Below are 26656 nucleotides of genomic sequence, written 5' to 3'. Positions count from 1 at the left end.
TTTGTTTAATTCAAAGTCTTCAGTCTTTAATTCTCTCAGGTGTACCATTCCATTTTACTGGAAATACCTCACAAAAGCACAACTATTCCAAGAGTTTCTGTCCCACCAAAGACATGGCGCTCTCACTTGCTTCACCTGCACTTAATAGGAAGGCAAAAGATTTCACAGCTTTTTAGCCTGTAATAAAATGGTATAGTCACAGTGCTGTAGCAAAGCCAGCCATGTGAAGAAACGAAAAGACATAAAGCAACTGTAGAGTTCAGAAATCTTGAAGAGAAACTAGAAATAAAGTCTCAAAATCATATTCTTTCTTAAGACTAATGCAGCAATACACCGAAATAGGAACAAGAAGAGAGAATACAATGTGCAAGTTCCACATTATACACCTTAACAAAGTATGCAGCCTTCTAAGCATTTTTAATGATGAAGTTAACATCCCAAGAGGGAGGGGGTGTGTGTGTCAGAACAAATCCAGTTAAAGAATAATATTCCATGTGCCATAGCAGTTAAGAATGAGGAGTAAAGAGAAAAAAAGAAAAGCCCAACTGTTAGAGAAAATGAAAGCCAAAGATTGCGTGTTCATTCTGGTTAGATCCTCAGTTACTGGATAACTAATCTTATAAGATCATACTTAGATATGACATGTGGGCAACACACAAGTAGGCTAATTAGTCTGATGGATGCCTTCCAGCCTAGATCTGTTTTAAGATCTCCAGTGGCATTGCAAAGATGGGAACAAGGCCAATTTCTTGCATTATTAATAGCTCCAAATAGGCAGCAGACATTTCAAATTTCTTTGAAATTTTACTATCAGGTAAAAGCAAGATGCTAATGATACCACAAAGAAACGCAGGAAAGTATTTCAAAGTTGCAAGTGGAATTCATAACTTTCTAGGAAAAGATTAATAGAAATCTGGTCCAAGACTACTTGAACATAGCAGAGATGTTACCATTCCAGAGAACCTGCAAATTTGAGTGATCTCACAAAGTACTATGGTTTTATTTACAAGTGGCTCAAAAAGTTGTAGATTTCAGAAGCACCATACAGATAGGAATGACATGTGTCAGGATCCTGCAAGAGTAATAGGAGAATGAAGCATTAATTATTACAAGACATTGCTGTAAAGACAGCAGTGACCTGCTAGACTGAGATAAGTAACTGATTAACTGTTTCTGAAATGTGATCTCAAATTTCACAGTGGAAACAATGAAGGAAAGCTCTACCAGATTTCTTTCCGGCATGGGTAAATGTGTCAGTGTCTTCTCTAAAGGAGACCTCAACGCAACATTAGAAGTAACAGGAAAAGAATCTTGTCCAAAAGCATTAAGAAGGGACTGAATATTTTGAAGTGATTCACTAAGAACTGGTTTATTGATTAGACCTGTAATTTTCCAATATCCTCAAATGTTATTTTTTTAATGTAGTATTTGAACAGTAAGATCATCTCTGACAGAAGCTGTTGCCTTAGGGGAGAATATCTTAAATCTTCTCTGCCTAGGACAAACTAGCGCTTTCTTGCAATACGTGTATCACAACAACCTTTTGCCTAAAAATAAAAAACCCACTGCTTTGCTGAAATTATATAAATCAAAACACAAGTATTGAGTCATTGTACTTACATCATAAACCTGGGGACTTGTCAGACAGCGGGCTATCAGGCCACACCAGCTGGGTAGAGTTGTGGTTAACGGAGGGCCACTGTGAGTGAGAATTGGCTTTAAATAACTTACATAGTTAAGGAAAACACCTCAGTGATCAAAAACCACTACTGAAAATAAAAACAATTGAACATAAATGTGGTTCTGCCTTTGATCTATGCACTGTGCAATAATTTTATATAAAACATCCACTGAAAAAATTAGCATTTGTAAACAAATAAATTAAAAACATCTTCCCCCCAACATTTTCCCCTTGATCCTTTCAAGGGCAGTTTCTTTACCCACATATTTTCTGCAAGGGCAACTGGCTAACTCTTAAAAGTTTCAAACAGTTGCAATGTTTCCAGCTTTTGGGCTCTCTGGAGCCAAAAGGAGCAAGCAGAGGTACAAGTGCTTTAGTGCTAATAGGTCCAAGGGTATTTGGTCTCTGAAGATGGGAGCATGGTGTCAAGGTTGCAAGCTAGAGGTAACAAGGTGACATACCTATGTGGTTGAACATAGGGAAATAAAGAAATACTGTCCATTCAATGTCCTCCAAGCAATGCAGTCACTTGAACTGCTAGCTGGTCATTGAGCCAGAGATGCAACCAAAGATCTTATTCTGGTAAAGCTCAAAGACATCTCTGCAGTGCACATATACAGACCACACAGAGCCTCAGAAAGGTGAAGGGAAAACTGTATGGCAAGAACCACGTAACACAGCGTGGAAGGAAAGCAATGCTACCTAGATTACATTGAGGGGGCACAGGGGTGGGAAAGGAAGGTGTCTTTACACCTCTTTTCATAGGTTTGCCCCCAGGTAAATCTGTATTTGTTCACACTAGTACTCCAGGCTGATGCTATGCCCGAGGAAATGCTCAGGAGTCAAAAAACATGTCCCTGCTACAGAGCAGCACGCTGATCTTGACTGGCACACGAACAGAGCTCAGGAGGAGAGTGCTAAGACTTCCAAACATTGTCTGAAATCAGGACCACAGGGTTTGGGATTGTTGTTTTTTTTTAAGTCAGTCTGATTATAGGAAGATCCTACAGAGGGATCTGGACAGGTGAGATAGATGGACCGAGACCAACAGCATGAGGTTCAACAAGAACAAGTGCTGGGTCTTACGCTTCGGCCACAACTCCTCCATGCAGTGCTACAGGCTGGGGGAAGAGTGGTTAGAGAGCGGCCCAGCGGAAAGAGACCTGGGGGTGCTGATCGACAGCCGGCTAAACATGAGCCAGCAGTGTGCCCAGGTGGCCAAGAAGGCCAATGGCATCCTGGCCTCTATTAGGAATAGTGTAGCCAGCCGGTCTAGGGAAGTGATTGTCCCTCTGTACTCGGCACTGGTGAGGCCGCACCTTGAATACTGTGTCCAGTTCTGGGCCCCGCACTTCAAGAAAGATGTTGAGGTGTTGGAGCGAGTCCAGAGGAGGGCGACCAAGCTGGTGAAGGGTCTGGAGGGTCTGACCTATGAGGAATGGCTGAGGGAGCTGAGGTTGTTTAGCCTGGAGAAGAGGAGGCTCTGAGGTGACCTTATTGCAGTCTACAACTACCTGAAGGGAGGTTGTAGTGGAGTGGGAGTCAGCCTCTTCTCCCAGGCAACTAGCAATAGGATAAGAGGACATAGCCTCAAGCTTCACCAGGGGAGGTTCAGGTTGGACATTAGGAAGCATTTCTTCTCAGAAAGGGTCATTAGACATTGGAACGAGCTGCCCAGGGAGGTGGTGGAGTCACCATCTCTGGATGTGTTTAAGAAAAGACTGGACATGGCACTTAGTGCCATGGTCTAGCTGACATGGTGATGTCAGGGCAATGGTTGGACTCGATGGTCCCTGAGGTCTCTTCCAACCTGATTGATTCTGTGATTCTGTGATTTTAAATGTAAATATATATTGCAGTTATTCTAGTTACTTTTTTAGGCCTCTAAGCACAGAGAGAATTAAGTCCATTTGCGAATGTAACAGTTTCCCCAATCCTCTCAACAGATCAAGGTGCTTAGGGGAAAGAGGGGGTTAAAAAAGGGGCTGTTTTAGCAGAGATGTATTCCTCCCCCTTAGCAGAGCCTGGCATAGCGTGTTTACTTGAGCATATAATGGCATGATTATGCCACTGCAGAGTTATGTTTCCTCCTTCCCTCCTCCAGTAATAGTGCGGCTACACCCAGTCCTGGAAAGAAATAAACTCTTCCCCCTCATACGAACCTACCAGCCTCCACATTGCCCTGTGGCAGACAGGCATGCAGTGACTCAGTCGGAATAAAACAAACACAGTAAAAGACATATGGTACTTCATCAAAGTTGCAGTTTTCTTTGTGTTTAACAATTGTGGGTGAACCCAGGGAACAGCCCATGACATTAAATGAACTCTGTGTTCCACAGGAATGAAGTTCCTGGTTATCCATCCACACAGAGCTCTGCAGGCAATAGCCAGCATTGGAGCATGCTGCCAAATGCATCCGATTTGCATCTTTTTCAAGTTAAGTTCCCTTGCAAAGAGTCAATTTTGAGACAATCTGCCTTTCTACTCACAAACCAAGTGAATGCATCAGCAAAATATTTTGATATTTAGCCATGAGTATAGAGGTGGCAATTCTAAAGATCATCCCTTCTGTGCAATTTAAGCCCACCCAGACGATGTTTGAATGCCTCCTTGCAACAGAAAAAGCAGAATTTTACCTCTCTAAGATACAGTAAGACAGTTCTGCCTCCAAATGTCAGTTTCCTTGGCACAAACTTCACAGAAACCTTCCCTAAAGATTGCTAGTGCACTGAAAAAGCAAGCACACCACCAGCATCCTTTAAGTTTCTGTGAAACTGCTAATTTAGCTGTAATTTTTCACCTAGCACTCCCCCTGCCCTTGCTGCAGCTGCTGGGGACTACACTTGTGCTAGCATCAGCTGAGGGGAAGTCAGCATTGCCAACTACTCCTTTTTATAGGGCACATCCCTTTTGTAAAGGCAGGGGATGAGGATAGCTCTGCTTCCTTCTTAAAAAGGAAAAAAAAGTAGTCAGTCACAGCCAGATCCTTCCGTGCTCTTACCACAGAAGTCTTTTTTTCTTAAAATAACAAAAATTGACCTCAAGACACTGACACCAGCCACTACACAAAGGGTTAACTAAAAATTACTACCATTTGTGAATATTTACACTAGCGCACACACCCCCCCTTCTGGGCTTTGGCCCACTACTACCACATCTGAAAGCATCAGTCACAACTGGATTTTATCCTCAACAGGCAAGTGCTATTAGGATCTGAATGCTTTCAACACTATGTCTGGTTTTCCCTGGGTGGGAAATCTTGATGCCCAAGGCATGGAAGGAAACTACTGTGCTCCAACCAGGCCATCAATATCTCAACCACCAATGGACAAGACCCCAGTGAGAATACTCACTTCTCAGATGCAAACTGCAACAAGATTAAGGCCCTGTCACAGATACTTACATATATTTAACTGCCCCAGAAATTACTAGGAATCAAGAACTGAAACTTCTTTGAATTTCTAGGTATAAGTGACTTGCCATGGCCACAAGATTAGCTTTCCCATTTTCCACTGAGTGTAAGCTGTTAAGGAGGGGCATCTGTATGATATACTGATTAAGAATACACTAAGTAGATTTAAAAAACACAAGCACGAAAGACAGGACAGATACACAAAAATTGCTTAGAAGCTTAAACAAGGCTACCTAATTAGTATAGCAACAATTCAGAAAGGTTGTACAGTACTATATACACACAAGGACACTCTGCTTTAACATCCAGAGGAAGTTCTGGATATAATGAAGTGGTATAAGCTGGATCACACATAGATTTTAGTTCCAGAACTCCCTGTATCAGTGATGGACTTCCAAAGAGCACTTCATCACAAAAGCAGATGGCTCTTCAGGGAAATGAGTTGGGGGTTAGGCAGGTGTAATGAACTAGAAAACTAGTTTGTGCTCTGAGCATCGGTGAAGATGAGAACAGCTTAACGGAACAAATCAGAGGATCTGAAATAGTTAATTGGCTGTCTTATTGTTTAGGAAAGAACTTCAGCTGCTAGAACTGACTGGTTTTCATCCGGTGGCAAGTGTGACATACCATGCATCAAAGAAAGGAAAGGTCTGTCTTCTGAGTCAGCAAGTTCAAGCTTCAGTTCTGTGCACTGAACCTGTCAAATACTTGATCTTTCTCTTGTTTGACTCCTCAAGTGCTTAAGGCTACGTATGGGTACATGGAAAGGAAAAAAAACCTGAACAGTTCATGGCTTGAAGCTAAGCTGTGTTTTCAAAAGGATACTTATGGTCAAAGCTATACCATAGCCTGAAGAGCCAAGCACTTTCCTGTTTTGTCCTGTTCCTTCTTTCAGAATCCGGGCCATCCTAAAAATAAAATAAAAACATATTCCATTATTTCAGGCAGAAAAAACCCACAAATCATACATTCCGATCATTCGCATTATAACGTCCTGTCCAAAAAAGCCAAATTACTTCAATACTGTACTTAGACTGCAGAAGAAAGCTATTTAGAGACATGCTTATACTGAGAAAGTTACTTTCCCTAGAAAGACCAGAAATAACTGTGCAGAGAAGTAGGCTCTCTTCATTATCCTCGAGTTACCTTAATGAGCCCCCTGCCACCAAGTTCCCTCTAAAAGCTTATCGCACAATTAATGCGATAATGGATATAGAAATAAGTCCAAAACTGACAAATAAGCCTCACTGATGTCCTGTCCTCACCCCACTCCACAAATAAATGAACTGGAATAATCCAGACTGATTCCTATTCATTGCTTGGTTGGCTTCCTTATCTCTAGGTCTTTCTCTAAGCCTGTTGCTTCCTTTGAAGAACAAGAGACTTTACCATACCTGATAAACTCTTGCAAACCTGATGAAATAGATGACACTTAAAAGAAATATGCTTAACAGGGAATCCATATAAAATCACAATTGAGGAAGGTCATGCAAATTTCATAAGTGCTAGCTCAACCTCAGAAATGCTAACAGTGTTAAATATAATCCCTTTACTAGCTGTGCTGCAAGTCATTGCACCAGCTGGTCTGCAGCTGCATTTGTTTTTACTTTTGTTACTGTTTTGGGTTTTCTTTTGGCCAGAGGCCAAAGTTAAACACAGGAAAACAGATGAAGTGAGAACGCCGTGTATGAATCATCTTCTAAACTACTGGAAAAAGAATAAGATGGGATTGCCCTGTGTATTTCTGATGTGCAAAAAATCCATGATCCACCAAGAGTTAAAGCTTAGTACATTTTCACTCCCTCCCCATCCCAAATGATATATTTTCTTTAACTGTGACATGCTGCTAATCTTGGCTTCGTGAAAGAAAAAGGAATCCAAAAAGGGAACTGACGAATGGAGTCCATTAGGAATGCAATGCACAGCTAAAGAGGGAAACAAATGGGTAAGTGCTTTATGTTTACATGGGAAAAAAGCAAACAAGTTATTTCCACCCAGACACTGAATGAGAACAGAATACCCATGCTCTGTTTCCTGTTAAAGCAATTCCTCAAATACTGACAAGCTGAGTCTTAACTGGCCAAAGCCATCTTACCATGATACCACTTCCTAACCTTGGTTTTATGCAATAACTGTGGTTTTCATTGTAGAAGGTGTTTTGATGCCTGGCCTTCTGATTGCTTCCAGATAGCTACAAAACCAAGTTTTCACCCTTTCTAGTACCCAAACCCACCATTTCAGAATCCATTTTGTGTGGTGGACACAGGCTTCTACAAAGAACAGAGAGATGTCTAATGCAGTTTCCACAATGAAAGAGATGCTTCCTGAGCAAGTAACTCTTATCTGTACAACCTGTGACAAAAAAGGCAAGGCAGGAGAAACCACTAATCAGAAAGCTGATCCCAAATACAGCAAGTATCCCATGCATGTATCTGTGACCAGCCTCAACACCAGCATCATACAACCTGAGCTTTACAAAGCAGAGTTCACATACTTGCACCCTATGCATCCTCTGGGTCCAAAGACATCTGTCTTTCCTGCCATTCAACTTCCTCTAGCAGGTTCCTACATAACCAACCAGTTGTGCTACTGAACAATTAGTGTCAAGCAGTTCTCTGTGAGAGTGTAAACTAAGGTCTGGACAGAGGAAGCTCCCAGGGAAGCCTCAGGAAATGTTGATTTTTTTTTTTTTTCCCCCCACCCAGACCTTTCACCCCTCTTGTGAATTCACTCAGCTTATAGATGAGGAAAACTGAAATTTCTGCTATGAAAAAACTTTCTTTCGATAGTCTTGTTTGCCAATAGCATATTGCAGGGAAAAAAAGTCAACTCTTGGGTTGTTACCGATGCCTGGAAAGCTGCACTAAAGATTCACAGCAACAGTTTCCTGAATATACATGACAATTTTCTAGTGCTCCTTTTGCCTCATACAGGTGGTAGGTAGTACAGGTAAGATCCAGATGGCTTGTGGTACAGTATACAGGAGCTGAAATCAGATTAGTGAACTTAATTTTTGATTCTAAGCAAGTCCAAGGGCCAAAATTTTGTATCAACTATTGAACAGAAGCCAAGAGGATTATCTCTGGGTTGTTCTTGGGGAGACTGTTTATGCTGCAGCATGTTAAAAGCAAGCATGTTGGGTGGGTGAGGGAAGAGGAAAGCACATTGTTAAAAATAGAGTGTATTAGTAGATTTGGGTTTTGATGCCTCGTACATATATGTATACACAAAAATTTGAACACCGCAGCATTATACCCAACACCACAGAATGTTTTTCAGTGGGCATTACTTGAATATTATGAAGTAAATGCATTACTGACTTGCCAGCTAAGAGAGAAAGGTTTTATCCATGCACGTAGCTTCTGCAGTTCTTTATCGTCTTAGTTATAAAATAAGATCAGCCTAACAGAGAAGTTATGTAATTACTTACTCCTTGTAAGACTTGAAAGCTGTCATTAGTAGGTGGAGGATCCTGATCTGGGTCAACCCCAACCCTACAGAAACATTAGGAAAACAAAGCAAGTGGCATTACTGAGGGTTGCAACCGCTGTAAGTTTGGCAGAATGCATTTTAAAAGCACTTTAAGCACCCAGCAAAGCTGCATTCAGAGAGGTTATAAGAAGAGTTTGAGGAAGAGCTGTCCATTATTCCCCTGCAGTTACATAGCTATGAACAAGATACTTTTTCATTCAAGCAGCAACTGCCTGTAGATAAGAGTTTTAACTCCATCTCAGTATCAACTTTAACTGCTTACCTTTGTTGCCAATTCTTTTAGGACACTACTATTTTTGGCTTAAAAGGTGAACTGTGGGTGACATCCTCTTCAGTGGAGAACATCCTTCATGTCCAGCAGCAAGAAACCAGAGACTAAGGATAAGCCCAGCCTAAATATTTGACACAGCAAATAACTTAGTTGCCAGATAGGCCTGAAAGTGGCTCAAATATATGATTAAAAAAAGCCACACATCCCCCCAAGTTTTAATGCACTGTGTGAAGCAACAAAAATACTTTCTAAAGACTCATAAGATTAATTTGCTGCAAGTTTCATTCACCTAACACAACAGAGCCACAGTGGATTAACAAGAGGTCTGTCTAGTCCAGCCTCCACTGAGGCAGGGTCTGTACGAGATGGTGGATGATTACAGAATAATACATTAATAAGAAACTGTCTACTCACTTTTGCATAGTTAGCAAGCATGTTATTACTGAACCATCCTTTCACATAGTGCTTCTATCCAAGATGGGTATTTAATCTTTGTAATTACGTTCAGGTTTTCTGGTCTGTTTTGGAGGTAGCTATTTGTTACGATTAGAATCGTCTAGTTTTAAATCCTATTCACGCCTTAATCTCTGTGCTCTCTTGTAGAACCTAGACCTCCAACCTCAAACGTTAGGCAAGATTGTCAGTCTCAGATGTATTGTGTTTCAGTCCTACCATGTTGCATAGTAAGTGTAGGAAAATGCACGCAATAACAAAAACATATTGTCTGAAATGGCACACTTCTTCATTTCTCCTCTCTTGGAAGGGACTGAGCTGGTTTACTGTAATTTCTTTGTTACCTAGACTTTGTGTCAGCTATTTCTAGCCATAGTGTTTATGCAACATCCCTGAGGATCACCAGAAACCAATAGAACCTTGCTGGTAAGACCATATCATTTGTGCGTCCCAGGAACACGTGCTTGCATAAGGCAAGCAGTGATCTAGATGTGATTTACCTTCAGGCACAGATGATGGCATGGATTAAACTAAAAGGGAAGACCGTCAAGTAATTTCCAGGGCAGTACTTTCTAATAGAACAATAGAAGAAGAAAAGGAGGCATTGAACTAAAGTTTTAAGCCATCCTTGTGGACTCATGGCCAATCCAAGGCCTCAAATGACCATGTAGTTCAGGGAAAATCCAGAAGGCCACTCTAAACCAGCCTGCAGCTGCCTCATACAGAGCCAGTGCTGACCCAGTCCTTTGCTTGGATTTTTTCCCTGAGTGTCTTTTCTTTCCTTATCACTTCCTTTTCCCACACACAGAGTCATCTTAACCCTTACGTGCATTTGGCCTGGGAATTCACTGGACTGACCAGCCTCAAGACTAAAAAGTTTCACCAGTTTGAGGAAACACTGAACAGACAGATTGGGTACTGGATTGTAACACATGCTAAAATAAAATGCTGGACAAGAGCTCTGAAAGGTTACAAGGGCTTAGATGTTACTGCTTAGGCTATCACTAAGCAGTAAGACACGATAAGAAGGGTTTTCTGCAGACAGACTAGTTACCTAATGAAGCCTCACGCAGAAAGCTGACAAGCAACATCAGGAAACCCGCTCAGTATGGCAGTATATGTAAGATTCTGTATTCCTTTATAAATACACATAAAAATAAAAGAAAAAGATCTGTGGCTTTCCAAACTCCAGCTGCACATTGGGGAGGTTAAACGCACTGTGCACAGCAACCACGCTCAAGTTAGCTGTGCAACTGGCAACATGAACAGGGAGTTCAAGAAGCTCACTCCAGAAGATGAACATAGCTTGCATTCTCCAAATAGTTTTAACTCACAGGGCTACCCATTCACTTCCCAGTAATTAAGAAAAACCAAACAATTCAGAATGCCTCAGCTTTTACTTGACTTACAAGGTTGTGCATTTACTTGGGGGATTTTAACTGCCCTTAGTCAGGGGAAGGGGGCTTAGTGGAAGACCAAAGCAGGATGGCCATACTGTTCAGTGAAAAGTGATAGTATGTCACCGGCCAGGAGTTTGGGTTCACTGTTGTGCTGAAGAAGAAAAGAGAGCTTTTCTATGTTAAAATGGTTCCACTTTTAGAAAAAAATTCTTACTACAGATGTTTCTTTCAATATTGAAATAGTACATCAACACAAACTTGTCCATTTTAAATTTTTTTCAGTTATTCTTCAGGTGAATTTATATTTTGAGCATTTCTAATTAATTCTTTTCTATAAATCACTTTAAGTTTGCGTTTCAAAGTGTGTTCCTCAGTTCACAGATTAACACAAAATACATTACTATTTTGAATTCCCACAACTAATTTTTGTATCTTTCAACCAGCATACTCTGTCTCTTATCCTCTATTCTAGCATGAATTGTATAGGAAGCTTTATTTTTTTTGTATCAAGTCTGCCTGTTTAAGTTTCAAGGTATATACACCCTGGTCTCACGACAAGCATCACGTTTTTGCAGGCTCTACCCCCAAATTTTTAAGGAAGTCTCATCTTTATCACCTGAAACAAAACAATACCAAAAACCAATCAAGTCTCTCCCAACCTCCTTTACAGGGAAGAGAAGCACAGAAAACATTTAGTTACTTCATCCTTACTTAACTACTTCCATTATTAAAAGTACAAGTAAAGCTGATGCATGTATGTCTTCAACATAATATTTTTCTGGTGGTTAAAAGAAAAAAAATCCATCTCACATCCTTAAGTACATTTTAAAAGCTTCCCGCAATTTAAATGTACTGTAAAGGTCAGTATCAGTTCTCATTTATCTAACTAGTTTTTAAATTAAGAAAAATTGTTACTGGATTGCTTTCTGCAGATCCCCTCTCAGAGATCAGGGGCACAGAGAGGGTGGCCTTACTAATGACTGTGGTGTTTTGCTCAAACCCCCTAGCAGAAAGGCAGGTGAGCAAGCTCCGGTTGAAAACAGTCTTTTGTTGAAGAGGCACAGTCTATGTGATGGGGACTAAGGGGCATGTCTGCTGCGGGACAGCCAAGGCCAGGGCAGTGCAGATGCCAGCAAGCATCATTGTTTTCCCCTCCAACCTTTCTGAAAGCCCATTGCAGCAGTTGTGTGTGGATTCCCTGAGGGTGTACAGTAGCAACTCAAATAAGTCTTAAAAAGCGGATGTCAGATGAAGAATATGAGCAGTCTTTCAGCTGTAACAATGCATATAATATCCCAAAACTAGTGAAAAAATCCATCTATTTCCCCCATGGGCATCAAATCTGTATTTCATAGATATCTTAATACTTCAGTACAGACAGTTACTAGCACATAAAGTTCAGCCATCTTTATTTCTGCCTTGGGAAGTTTACTGGAATCTGTAGGCAAGAGTATACTACAGTAAAAATTATCCAATTTAAGTATATGTCTTCACTCCTCCATAACATTTTTTTTTTATTGCATAAAAGGCTTTTCATGCTTCAAGAGGTCTAAGAGCTCTGTAATAGCAAAGGGACTACCATTGAGCTCCTAACGCCCAATACCAAAGCATTGTGTTTCTGCTCTTAACTGACTCTTGACCTTCTTGGTCGTTATTTTACAGCTACAACTCCAGCATCACACGGTAAGAGAGCAGTTACTCAGATTTGATCCCTCAAACACTAAGCCTATGTATAATTCAGTAATTTAAACAGTGTGGTAGAAAATGGTTGACACACAAAATGTGGAACGCAAAGCGGAAACCAAATGTATGGAAAGGAATGGTAAAAAAAGCTGATAGAACTACTTCAAGTTCTCCACTACGTCATTTTAAAATGGGTGGAACCATTTCTTCTGATACTTCAAAAACCTTTCCAAGGCCCTGCAACACATAGATGACAAGTTACCAAAATACCAGGCTTTATTACATTCTAGCATATGTAATTACTGTGGCAACAGCCAAGAATGACTATAATAGATAATAGTTCTCAGATTCTCTGTACAAGCTAATGTACTGCATCTCTGGCAAATTTAGTAGTTTGCTGGGAACCTTCAAGTATGACAGGATACATGAAAAACTTCCCATTGCCCCATCCCAAAGAGTTTTCTTTACATAAATATTCTCTATATATTTATATATATGCATATACACACACATACACACCAATACACATTTCCCCTACAGATGCCAGCTAGAGATTTATCTTATTTTTTCTTCTCTCTCTATCTGTGTATCAGTTCTAGAAACCATCAACTGGAGAAGACTAGGATTCTCATTTATCTCCACTCTTACTAGCATCTTCCTATAAAGCAATGTGATAACCCTCAGTTTTTAAAATACAGCCACAAAGAGGCTGGGCTAAATGATCTGTGAAGTCCCTCCCAACCTGAACAGTTGTACAAAATAACCCCAAGGAATGCTTAAGAACACCTTTGTGATTAAGCATAGAGTCATAGAATCGTTTTGGTTGGAAAAAATCATAGGATTGCATCCATGATTTCTCAACTTTCAAATCTTCCCCGGCCAGAGATGGTAGTTTTGCTTCATTAATTACCCATACACAGAGTTAAAGGGTGTGGTGTTTTGTGGGGTTTTTTTTAAGCTGAAGACATGATGTGTGATCCACACTCTCCCAGCTCAGAAGAAGAGAACAGACTCAGAACTGAGGAACATCTACGTCACTCTGCAGAAAAGGAGAAGCAGCAGCAGCATGCCACAGTACAGAAAAAGAGCACAGTGTTATGAAGATGAAGAAAGCCAAGCACCAGGTTAATTTGGTACCAAGGAAAGCACAGTGTCACCTGAAATACAGCCAGCGGCTTTCACTCATGTCTTCCACCGATGGAACATGGTCACCAACTCTGGTACAGTACAAGAATGCAACGTGAGTAACAAAACGCTCATGAGATGGGAGCTTTACAGAGCTCCCTAGCAAAACAAAGCAAAACAACAAAAAAACCACCCTACCCCATCAAAAAAAGATAGCATATGAGAATAAAAATGGCAGAACAATGACAAAGTGACAAAAATCATAAAAATTAAGAACAGCAGCACTTCATGATTGAGATGTCCAGTAATATTCTTCATTTGTTCAGATTCAAGCTGGCAAAACACCTGTATTCATGACAGGCTACCTCCCCCAGAAAATCAGATTCAAGAACTCGAGAGAGAGCTGCTATACAGAAACAGAGCCAATCTAAGAGAATTCCTGCCACTTTGGACCTGCACATGGTCTAAAAGAGAAAAAGTCATTAGAGAAAGTAATCACAGGAAGCTATGCATATATGTAAGAGGCCATCAATACCGCCTAGTTTCAGAGCAGTCCAAAACAACTGGTAATATGTACTAAATCACTCTGTTGGTTTAACTAACAATTGACTTACAATCTTTAAAATAATTAATCTCTAGTCATAGCAGTGTGTCTTTTTACTCCTTGCTTTGCCTTTTTCAATTGTATTTAAAAAAAGAAAAACACAAGTGAAAGCATGTTTGGTTTCTCATATTTTCCATGTAAATTCCTTAGCAGCTTGGGTTTTTTTTCCCCGTTTTTCCATGAAAGCATGCTACGTGAACTATATATTGCTTATGTGAAACAAAAGCCCAGATGATCAGAAATCCACAACAGAGGCCTCACTTTACAAAGAGCAGGTGTACACACCCTGAACGCAGGCTGACATCTTGGCAAACCAAATATTTAAGGCCATAGCTTGTGCTACGAAGAGCATGCACTCATCTAATCCTTGACTGCAGAGGCAAATACCAGACTTTGGATAGATTTGTTTTGGATTCCTGGTTCAATAGCTCTTCTCCCATACCGACGTACACTCCAGGCCAGAGCACTCTGCTCTAAAAGGCCAACACTGAGACAGCTCTGCATACGCAGCAAAAACTATAATTAAAAACTGCTCAATAACTTCCCCTCTATGACTTCTTTCTCTTTGCTGTATCTTTGCCAAGTTAGTATACTGAAGTCTTCCCAGATGTCTATAATGAGTGCAGCATTTTTGGAAAATTTTAGCTATTTTGGAAGAGTTCAACTGTTTCTCAGAAGATGGCTGAGGAAGAAGAGAATTCCCACCACCATGTTTTAAAAATAATAAAACCCAATCACTAAAAAAGCCCTGGAATTAGGAAAAGTGGCTTCAGGTTGGTTTTAGGGTGCCTTTGGATATTTCTTTACTTGATCTAACCAAGATAATGACTCCTGAAACTGCCTGCTGAGGATTTCCAGAGCTTCGCAGTTAAACCCATATCACCCATGTGCGCTAGATATATCTTAACCCACTTCCTACATGGTCTGGGCTTTCCCCACACTTTTTCTCTCTGGCGTGAATTGCTATGTTTCAGAGCACAAGAACAGAGATAAGGAAGCATCTCCCATGCTTACTTCCAGACTCCCAAAAGAGGAGGCAGTCTTTTTCCTACCAAAGGAAAGACCCAGAGGGGTGAAGCTGGAAGTTCTGAGGTTGCACTGCACCTCCATTAAGAGAGACTCAAGACTGATGATGAGAAACTAGAGATTGGGAAAGAAGAAGGAAGACAGGAGAAACTAGATAGGGAAAGACAACTGGAGAAAACAGTGCAGAGAAAGATACGGTGAAAGGAAAAAGCCCACAACAGAGGGCAAGGGACAGTGCCTGTGTCTGTGCATCTGCCCTCCAAGGGCAGCAGAGAGCAGCCAGAAGGCAGTGAAGGATTTAAGTTGTGGAATAATGGAAACAGGCTGCGATACAGAAGGATGTAACCTCCTATCAGACATCCCCCATTCCAGTCAAACATAACACAAGGCTGGATCCCAGCATCAACACTCACCTCCTGCTATCGCAGCACACTGAGGCATGGTATTTAAGAAATACACATTTTATCATTGGACCATCCTGGGTAAATTTATAGAGCATAACCTGAGACTGCCACCAAGCTGTCAGTTTTACCACCATCCCAGATAGTTAGGTAGTTCACATAGCAGCTATGTGAGAGTTAGTGTTTCCAGATTGCTTTTTCAGTTTGCTCATTTAAAGAAGAAAAAAACCTAAAAAAAAAAATCACTAACTAGAAAGCTCTTAAAAAGATGGTATTTCCAAAGTCAGACATAAGGAAGTAATTATCTAAGTTGACATCGTCTGTGCAACCTTTAACTTTTATGGTAGAAAGATACCTAGAATATTTTAAATTGAAAGATACAATGCTTTAAGATTTAGAAAAAGGTTGCTAAGCATATCTGCAATTGCTTCATTAAAAGAAACACAAACTTCCTCATTTGATGCAGATTATGAAGGAGAGGAAGGCATTAATCTACATGTTGCTTCATTCAACATGAAAAGAACCAGGTCGATAACCTCTAATGAAAAATGGAAAAAACATTATTTTGCAATACGAATGCTAGGAGTTCCCTTTTTTCTTGTGACAGATAAATAAAACGATAAGTTAGCTACTTTTCTGAAAAGAGGAACTTTTGGTTTTGATTTACAGGGCTCTCAAGTTTGCTGAAATTGTTAAAACTTCAGGCAGGAAATTGTTTCTTTGCTTTAGTTTCAAAGGATGAGACTATATTTTTAATATCCAAGTCATGCTTTAGTTTCTAAGAAAAAAAAACCCTACTGCTAGAAAAGTATAACTGTTTACCCCTCACATGCTTGGATACGTCTCACTGATAGACAGCCAAGAAATTCAAACACATGACATCATGGCTTTAACTCCAGTTTCTGGTGTTAATTTTTAACCTGCTCAGCATCAAGTGGCAGAAACAAAAGGCATCTAAAGATCCTATTATTTTTTACTCGGATTATGCTGTCATGACCTCACTTTCCTAACCAGTTAAGCAGTAAACTAAAGTTAAGTCTCTGTTACAAACCATAGGTCCTCTGCTTAGCTGTATATTTAAGCCTGGTCAGTGGACCCTGGTACACTAGTAACATACCATATCTGGAAAGATACCTGCTCTTCTGATTACTTGAGACATTCAGAACAGAGCAAGGGGAGGCAGAGGGCATTTTTGCCTATTTTCCTCCTTATACTACTTTTTACTTTACCAAAACTTAATTTTCATGTTAGCCTCTCCATCCCTCACCTACTTTTAATACATTTCACATCATAGAAGAGAAGGGACCACCAGCAGTGAAGAACAAAGCATGCATCCCAGCTGCTATGCAATTAATAGTGTGGCCAGAGACATGTGCCTCTGCCTCTAAGCCACAGCAAAGCAATTCTAGATCCTTGTGTAGGCATTGCCCCATGCATGGGCACAACTGCCTCCCCATGAACACAGTGGTATCAAGCCAGGCTAAAAGTCTTGGCTAGAGTCAGCTTTCTGGTACTGTTCTACCTAAATCATGGAGGCACAACCTTAAATAAGACCCTTTGGTGTTGACACCTGTCTTAGCTCCTCTGACTTACCCAGGACAACAGACATGCACCTGCAGTTCCTAGGGAAGAAGCTCAGCCCATCACAGCCCACAGGAACTGTTGAAGTGGCCACCCAGAAACCCCACTAATGGGCAGACCAGTACCCACAGGATTACAGTAATGTCATTCTGCCACACAATAACCAAGCAAGCTAAACCACCCTAAAGGGTCAGTCAGCTTGGTCAACTCTTCATTAAAGCAGGCCCTTGCCTTCTCCTCACCTCCACACTGCAGCAAGGCCACCTGCTTCATGAGGACTTTGTAATGGCTGATTGGATTTCCATCTTTCCTTCCACAAAGGCCAAAGTCAACCAGGATACAGCTGGTGTGAACTTCACACTAGAGCTGGACTTTTAAATGTCAGGTTTTGTGTGGACTCAAGTCCAACACACAAACGGCATTACTTTCCTACATCCCTTTACTTAATCTAGGAAGCAAACCACCTTTTATCTTTTAACCTCTTTTCTGCTAAATAATCCTGTATGGGAACACTACTTATTTCCAGCCTCTTACAATCTAACCTAATGGGCAAGTGCCAAGGCTCAGAAAGCATCCCAGGCCACCCCAGGGACAAGTTACCTACTGTGCACAGCCTCAGGACTGCATCAGCACTATACACTGTGCTGCTGAGCAAGGCACTGGGACAGCATCTCATCTTCATCTCTTCCTGTCTACCTCTTCCACTGGGTAGAAAGGGATGGAAAATAGAAAAGCAGCATATTTCTAAAATTAGCTGGAAACTAATTTGTCCCTTTCTTATATCTATAAGGTCAAACAGAACTACTTGCTTTCCAGCAGAAAGGGCTCTATCACAGAGCCCTTGTACTCTACCAACACCAAGTTTCTAATTCTCGATCAGCTGCACACAGCTGCCACCTCCTGGCACAAATCTGGTTTCATGTGGTCTCAAAAAGTGCAGTCTCCATCATTAATAGAGCAGTGCCTATCAAGGCAGCTGTAGGCAGACCCATGGAGTTCTCTAAAATACTTCCAGTGAAGAGATCCCTTTTTTACATGATATCCTTCCCTTAACAGGGAAGTTAACCATTTATTTTCTATCAATCATGCCAAACAAATGACAATTAAAATTACTGCTTACTAGCAATGGTGGGTAAATCTCCCCAAAAAACTACAGCTAAACACTCAAAACTATGGTTCAGCCAACTACCTTTTGGCAGCTGCTCCTCTAGGAATGGTATCATAGTCTTTCCAGCTGTTCTGCTTTGTTGGCCACATTAATGATTTTTGCAAGAATAGCCTACCCGAAGGGCAAGCCTAGAATGGATATGGTGGTAGCCCTTTCTCCCTTCAGGAGCAACTCATCAGCCAGGCTCACGGAGTCTCATTACTGAGCCAGATTAGCCCTGCTGAAGGCATAAGTGCATATTCTTGTATGCCTCCACAAACTGCTTCCCAGGCTCAATGGGGGTGGGGGGAAACAGAAGCTGCTACCTCAGAACTAGTTTGCAGTTTGCCAGGAGCTGGGCCACGTTCAGTCCTGTCCTACTGACGACTGAAGGAGCCCTGTGGCAGAGGTAATGGGTGACTGCACTCAGAAGCTGCCTTCTGATACAGGCAGACTGAACACAATTACTCTTCACTTAGCTGGTCAGCAGCGCATCCTGTCCCTTGCTGGATGACAAGGTTTGAAGGAAATACCCAACTATGCTCCCTCAGCAAAAGAGGTGCAGGCAGCAGGGCAGAAGGTTCAGGATGCCAGCACCTACGATGAGAGCTGTTAGAATCAGTTTTGTTGACCTGGTTGCAGCCATGCTTCAGAAGATGCTTTGGAATCCACTCAAGTGAAGATCAGACAAGGCATATCCTCACATCAGCTATCGCAGAGGCTGCAGGCAGATCTTGGCAGACCTCACTCAGCCACTGCAAGCAGATGGCAAGCAGCAGTCTTACCTGTGTACTGCTGGCCAGAACTTATCTCCTGTTCTCTTGTACCCCACGCCTTGGACAGTCTATGCACACTGCCAGTTATGCAGACACTGTGCCTGCCCTGCTTGCAGAGGTGTATTAGTACAGGTATTCCTTATATACCACCATCGGACAGAAATCTCCTTCTATTGTCAGAGGTGCCAAATAGAAAGCTACACATGGCACCTATTGCAGGTATACACAGCTCTCATGGGGGAACAGACACCAGTCAGGCTAGGCTTAGAAATATCGTTAGGCTGTGGAATCTGATGATCATTAATGACACAACTGCACTGAAATTGGTTTTATTGTTGACTTCACACCAGGTGTTGCATTACCTGTTGTTAGTGACATGATCTTCAAAGAGCCTGACTACATGGTAGTGATGCTTCTTTCTGGTGTGCTAGCCAAACATCTGGAACTTGCATTTAAAGACAGTTTTAAAGGACAGAAATTGTTTCATCTGGCACCAAAAAAAAAAAAAGGAAACTGTGATTTCCCAATGTTTGCTGTTAGTCAGAGCTGAGATACTGTAAGTCACTGATGAAATGCCTGTCTCCAGCTGGAAGCATGCTACCTTCAATGAGAAGAGTTCACAAGCATTTCTGGGAGTCCTATTCTTTTTTTTTTTTTTTTTTTTTTGCAAACCTAGAAACCACCTGCTGCCCATTGCCACAAGCAGCTCACTTAAGTTTTCCAAAAGCAGCGCCAGTCCCTGAGAATGATCAGTTCTTCCAACAACTGAAACTGGTTTCACCTAAGGTTGTTTTTTCCTATCCCATCACAAGACAATGGGATACAAATTCTGGTTAGCACAATTAGAAAGCAAGACAAAGTAAGCTTTCAAGTGCCGAGGAGTACAAATAATTTACATATGAAAAACACACTGAAGGGTTTCTACAGTGTGTATTGTTTTAATTCCACTCCATTTACCTTTGCCTCCCCAACTGCCAAAGCTTTCACAGAATGATAACATATGTGGTCTTCAACAATGATCAATTCACGATTCTCTAGCACTTCTGTTGATAAGTATCCTCAAACATGAATGTATTTGCAGCCCAAAAGTACTAAGTATTGGCCAGGATTTACAGACAAATGTCTATAATCACGCTACTTACCCTTTTCACAGGTCTCCTCAAAACAGGAGAAAACACACCCAGAAGACTAGCAGGATCCCATTTATTCCAATTGTTTAGATAACATCAGGTTTTTTTGAATAGATGTTTAAAGTGCATTCAGTTTAGCACCACCTACTAAAGACTCCATTTAACTTAAAAAAAACCCATAACACGGCCATTACCAAGAGCCAAAAGACAGGGAAACGCCTTTGTATATTAGAGAGAGAAGTTTATATGTGATTAGATAGATTAATTTTTTCTTTTCAATACAGGGGCTGCTGTATGAGGTAACACTATTCCATATCCTACTGGGCTGACAACGACCTAGATTTGCAACTTGCAGAGCATCCAACAGTTTTAGGCTGAATCCCAGCAGCATCAGTACATTTTCTTCACCAGCCTGCACTAGCACCTTCCTCTATAAAACATAATGTTCTAAATACCTAGAACACCTCTAGTAAGTGTCAAACAAGTTCTGTAGGACTATGCATGATCAGCAGAGTTGCCACTTGAAAAGTTAAGTTTCCCCAGCACACAGCTGCATACTGACCTGATGTTCAGCCATGACAGCATGGGAGTTGTACCTCCACCGACAATCCACACAGTGAAAAAGACAATGAGGAGAGTTGTTGAGAACATCATTTGATGTGAGTAGGTAGCAGTATCTCGTATAGCCAGAGCAAACGCCATGGCTCCCCTGAGGCCTATGCGAAAGAATGAAATAGCAGAGCTTCAGAAGTGCAACCGTGCATATTTATAACACAGCATCTTTCCTTGCTCCCTCCCTGCCACACAGGCACAAAGTGACAAGCACAAAGCATTGGGCTCTGGCAAGATTTAATTTCCTCAGTTTCCCTGATAAACTATGCTCTGGGATGATTTAGAACATAATTTGCCCTGATAGTTTCCTGTAACTTACAGAATCCACAAGTGCTAAGAAAAGGTGTAAATATTTCCAGAAACTAACAGGAAAGAAATGCAGAAACAAACAAGTTGTGGACAATTGCAAAACATATTATGGACATGAAGCAGCTCCCTGAATCCAAATGAAAAGGCACACTTTTCCATTTGATTACATAACTGAAGCGTGAGTTCTTGATATGAAATTGTTGTCAGCTGGAAAAATATTCTAGTTAATAACATATTCACAGGCATATTCCAACCCCCTCCCCTGTCCCCAACTATGAAACTCCACTAGCAAGGACAAGCCATGGCATTTGGCCATCTGCAGACTTCTTAAGTAGGGGAGTCACAGAATCACAGGATGGTTAAGGTTGGAAGGGAACTCTAGAGGTGATCTGCTCTAACTCCCCTGCTCAAGCAGGGTCACCTGGAGTAGGTTGCCCAGGACCACATCCAAATGGCTTTTGAATATCTCCAAGGATGGAGATGCCACAACCTCTCTGAGCAACCTGTGCTGGTGTTTGGACACAGTAAAAAGTGTTTCCTGGTGCTCGGAGGGAACCTCGTGTGTTTCAGCTTGTCCCCACTGCCTCTGGTCCTGTCACTGAGCACCACTGGAAATAACCTGGCTCCCTCTTCTTTATACCCTTTTGTGCACAGAGGCATTCCTGGCACTTCTTGAAGATGCACGTGTTTAGACATAGACACACACTCCATGATTTGCTTTAAATAACAAACTTAAACAGTTATCTGTGTGACAGAAATCGTAAGGGAGTTTAAGTCAAATACCTCGCTTCCTCCAACTAAATGGGAGAGGGCATTCATAAACATGCCTCCATTTTCTCAGCAGGTATCTGTTTCTGCAGAATGGGTACATCATCTCAGCTAGAAATAACTTTCTGGAAGAGATATATCCCAATTCCCCCATCCCCTTCAGATGCACTTCAAGTGAAAATACTCTATTCCCAACATGAGGTGACTGCTTGCTGCTAGCAGCTGGCATTTAAAGATGTCACTCTTCCCAGACATGACACACTTTCTGTAAAGGTTGAAAGATAATGGTTGTTGCAGCATGCCATCATGTAAGTCTTCTATTCAGGATGGATGGATGTGGATTATAAAAGTGGAAGGTAGTACTATAAATTGTTTATGAGTTAAAAATAAGATTTTTTGCTTTCCTAAACATTTTTGCTTTTACCTGAAAACATCATCATGTGCTGAAAGTTCCAGCTGATCTTATGCCTTCTGCCCAGATTCAACAAGAAGGAGAGAGGGTAGATGTGTGCAGCTCTGCCCAAAAAGATTGCAATCTGTTCACAGCTGAGGGTTAAGGATTTCACTTTCCTAAGGTATGCATTCTTGGGTACCTGGCTCTAACATGAAGCTTCTGTTTTAGTGAGAGGTTTACATCATGTTATCTCTGTCTACATAAAACAGCCTTTCACCAATTATGTGCATACAGAACTCATTGCACAAAATCCAAATTTTAACTAATATAACCAAGCTTTTTAATGCATAGTGAAATTATACCTAGTATTAAAATTACCAGTTGTACAAGTGAAGACTTCACTTAAAAATTCACACTTCAAGCAAATATCACCACCACCATTTGATTTTGTATTTCAGACCAACAGAAATGCAGTCCTATGTACAGAAGGAAAACCAACATATGACCAGCAAGTGGCCACTCCATTACTGCTCTTGCAGAGGCAAAATCTCCTACTGTCTGGCAAGTACTTAAGAGTACAGAGTTACTAAGATGATAAAACCAAAACCCACTTGTCAGCACTAGAATGAAGTTCAAAAAGGGTAGTAAAAGAGTATTGCAGAAATTCATGACAGTAGCTGGTAAGCTCCTTCCCCCTCCCTTACTGTGGTGTAAAACATCCAGCGGCTCCAGTGAAGAAGCAGAAAGCTGAATACACCCCTCCACTGTCTAAGGAACACTTTAGGACAAACTAGAGTGATGTGCTGAAATCCTATAAAACACCAACACAACCGGAAGCCCACCAAACACTGATAATTTGCTGCTGGGATAACAACATCAGAAGAATGAAACAGCTCTCTTATGGAAAAGAAATAAAACGATGTGAGAGCTCTAGACACCACTGGGTTGTTGCCATAGCTAAAGCAAAGCAATAGTGTCTGCAGGAAATTATGTCTCCAGGAAAATAAGATTTGTACAAAAAGCTTCATGTAATTATTCCAAACAACTTTTATAGCAGTCCTTTAGACGACTGCAGAAATCAGACATCAAAAGCCATCATGACCAATGTACATAGGAATAATGGCTAGGATTTTGTCAATGACACTGAGGCTTTAGCTCTGCCTTTGCAGTGCAACCTTTCAACAGCTAATGATGCCTCTACATTTCAGCCCCACAAGGTGTTAACTCAATGGGGACGACAGCAGCAGTTGAGGAAAAATGTGGGTGCTAGTACTAGCTGCCCTCCTCACAAAGGCAGAAAAACACTCAAGAGGCAACAGAGATTAAGTGCAGTGGTAGAAAGAGATGTGAAAAATCTAATAAAAGGTAGGTGGGTAGGAAGAGAAAGGAACAAAATAAATACTGAAAACAAACCCAAGATAGATAGTGTAACTTGAGAGAGGATGAAAGGCTACAGTAAAGATGAAAAATTACAATGCTTAGTATACCAGATGCAACTATTCTGTTCTTGTCTTTATCCAATGGCTGCAGGGCTCTGACGCATTTTTTAGGTCAGAAGAATGGACGTGAGGAGACACAGGAGACAATCTATTACAGTTTCAGAAAAAAAGTAAATGGCCAAAGGAAAAAAAAAAGACAAATGTGATAAATCCCTAGAAGCAGTATAGAAATGAGAGAAAACAGTACAAAGAAGGAGAGAAGTATGTTCCAGATTAGGCCATCTTTATATGTCCTTTCACTGGATTTTATCTCCATTGCTGATAGCCCTACTCCTGCAGCAGGCAGAGAGAAATCAAGACCGGAAGACAAGTTCGCATAGCTCCATGCACACTTTTAATTGCTCTGAATTTTCACACAGACAGGAATTTAGTGAAGAAAAAGTTACATAAGCCACTTCAACAGGGGTCGGGGGCAGAGAGGAATCTAGTGATTCCTGGTTTACATGAGTGTGACTACTACAAGTGTTCAGTTCTGGGGAATTCGAGAGCCAGGAACCAAGTCAGCCAGGGACAATGGGAACTGGATACCCACCTCCAACACCAGCACCTTTCAGCAGTGTGTATCCTTCACATCATGGTCTGCACCACAGTTCAGTTCCTTTCTCCTCCCATCACCTCAGATCCTGACCTCTACCTTTGGGGCATTGCTGAAAGATAATCTGTTCACCCACAATCCTCTTTATTTACTTTAAGTTTGTTGTCTTTCTTCAAGGGACCATTGGAAGTGAAGAGAAAAATTAATCCTCTTCTAGGCCTCCAAATTTCAAATACAAGAGCAACACAAGTACTGCTAGCTGTCAATAGCCAAGTCACACAGTAAAGCATATTCATTTATCTGTTGAAATTATGTGACTTGTAGCACTTGTTCAGGTACAGAGCCAAAAACTGTGTGGTACAGAGGCCTTAGGGCTTTGATGTAAGGGCCAACCAAAGACTGTTCTCAAAATTATTGTGCCTGCAAGACCTCAGAGAAACTCAGCTCAGCCCCCTTCCTCTATTTCGTAAAGCCAACAGACACCCCAAGTTTTCAGGCACATAAGATAATAGAGAAGCCTCACACAAAGCAGAAAAGGATACAAAAGCTCCAACGATGAAAACTGGGCTGAATATGTGTTTCTGGAAAGTAAACAGTGCCAAACCCATATAAGAAAATATGAAGTTCTCAGCCAGGAAGTGCAATACCTCAAAGAGCTAGGGAGAAAACAGTCACATGTTAAAGGCCAAGAAATAAAGATGCTTTTCAAAAACACCAGTACATGGACTACTACAGCAATACATTGTATAAAAGGTGAAAGGCAGTCTTGCCTGCTTAGTGCGACTTCTTGATTCAGCTGACAAATTATTGTATGTATAATGTGCCTGGGTAATTCCACAGAAGAGAACAGCCACCACTCCTGTGAACAGAATCACATGTAAAAATCAGCCTGTTTACTGTGTGAGCTCAACACATTTTCCCTTCCCAAGTTCTATTAAATTTATACATCATCCTTAACCTTGAGATTTTATAACCTTATTTTCAAGTGAGTTAGATTCCAGGTTGGGGAGAAGGTGTTTGGACCAAACCATTGCTTTTAAATGCCTTTGTTACACAGTGAGCTGCACCGTCAATGACATCATACAGAACGTAAAGAAAGCTTTAAGTACCAACATCACGTTTCTCATAGGAAAGCTGCAATGAGAAAGTGGAAAAATGGCTGCTAAGATGGACAGGACTTGTGTCTCCATGTGCTTGAATCCCAACAACTCACCAGTAAATCCACAAGCTTCTGCAAGCAAGAAAGTGCTCCAGGACATCAAGAAGAAGAGAGCCGTTTCCAGCAGGGGGAAGCAGTGCAACTTGGTAAACTTCGTCACGTTAAGTCATTTGTTAAGGGATCAAAAAAATAATTTTTTTTTATATTTATGAAAAACACTTTTATGTGCTAACGATCAATGCTAGCTGGAAAACAAAACACTTTTAGTGCTGAAAAACATCAGTTCCATCACATCAAGACAAACGTCTGAATCATTGTCTCCCCTTGCAACAGTAAGGTTTGGATATTTTTGTTGCATATCCATGGCATAACCCCAGCTCCACCTCTTTGAGGTAATATCTTACTCTACGCCATGTTTCCCTGCAAAGGGCCAGCAGGGAAGGGTTATATATCTGGCGTTCCTTTTAGACTGTCTCTTGGTTTTTCAGTTTGATTGGGTTTTTTGTTGGTTTTTTCTCCCTTCTTTTTTTTCCACTTTGGATTTGGTCATGTTCCCTCCCCCAAATAAAGATTCCCCCACCCCCTCCATCTTTAAATAAAGCATAAAATACATTCAGAAGCATTTAATTCACAGGGCTGTTCTTGACTACACCAACTGTAAGATGAAGCAGATTTATCAGAATTTTTCTGCTCAGATTTGTTGACAAGCCTTTTTCAGTAAGCGTGGCTACTTCTGTACTTTCGAGGCAAAACAGAAATCCTGCCTACAACCAAATATATTTCCTCTCCTTGTGTTGATGTGTTTTAGTGTAAAAGCCAACTCAGAGCAGCTCAGTCTTTCAATGGGAAGAAAAAACTTCTTCATCTTCCAGAGGACAGCCAGAACTTGAGGAACATCAAACACACTGAATTAACAGTTCATACAGCTACTGAAGAAGTGGAACAGATTTCAGTAGGGTTAAACATAGCTCTTCACATACTACAAAAAAGTTGTTCACATACGTATAGAATTTGGGGTTTTTTTCCTAACCACTACTCTGGCAGCAGGTAAGCTCTGAACAGCTTTCTGTACCTGCAGTGCAGACAGCTATGTGCAACTCTACTAGAATCATAGAATGGTTTGGGTTGGAAAGGACCTTAAAGACACAGAAAGAAACTATGTGCTAACAGAGGTGGTAGAGAGATCCCTGGTCTTTCT

At 41.1% G+C, this 26656-nt stretch overlaps 1 protein-coding gene across 1 annotated transcript in view; it reads right to left on the bottom strand.

The window, feature by feature from the left end:
- SLC9A7 (solute carrier family 9 member A7) overlaps positions 1-26656 on the bottom strand; it is a 77484-nt gene that overhangs the window by 5288 nt on the left and 45540 nt on the right. Inside the window, exons 8-16 of the mRNA XM_068420665.1 lie at positions 25513-25618; positions 25070-25158; positions 24842-24955; positions 22296-22407; positions 20745-20898; positions 13550-13609; positions 8524-8587; positions 5919-6001; positions 1621-1726 (exon numbers count right to left, since the gene is read on the bottom strand). Of these exons, the coding sequence (XP_068276766.1) occupies positions 1621-1726; positions 5919-6001; positions 8524-8587; positions 13550-13609; positions 20745-20898; positions 22296-22407; positions 24842-24955; positions 25070-25158; positions 25513-25618 (888 nt within the window). The remainder of the gene's footprint in view (positions 1-1620; positions 1727-5918; positions 6002-8523; positions 8588-13549; positions 13610-20744; positions 20899-22295; positions 22408-24841; positions 24956-25069; positions 25159-25512; positions 25619-26656) is intronic.

This window comes from Nyctibius grandis, chromosome 2 (assembly GCF_013368605.1).
Source record: "Nyctibius grandis isolate bNycGra1 chromosome 2, bNycGra1.pri, whole genome shotgun sequence".
In the NCBI taxonomy this organism is placed as follows: Eukaryota; Metazoa; Chordata; class Aves; order Nyctibiiformes; family Nyctibiidae; genus Nyctibius; species Nyctibius grandis.
This window is presented reverse-complemented; position numbering and strand designations above follow the sequence as displayed.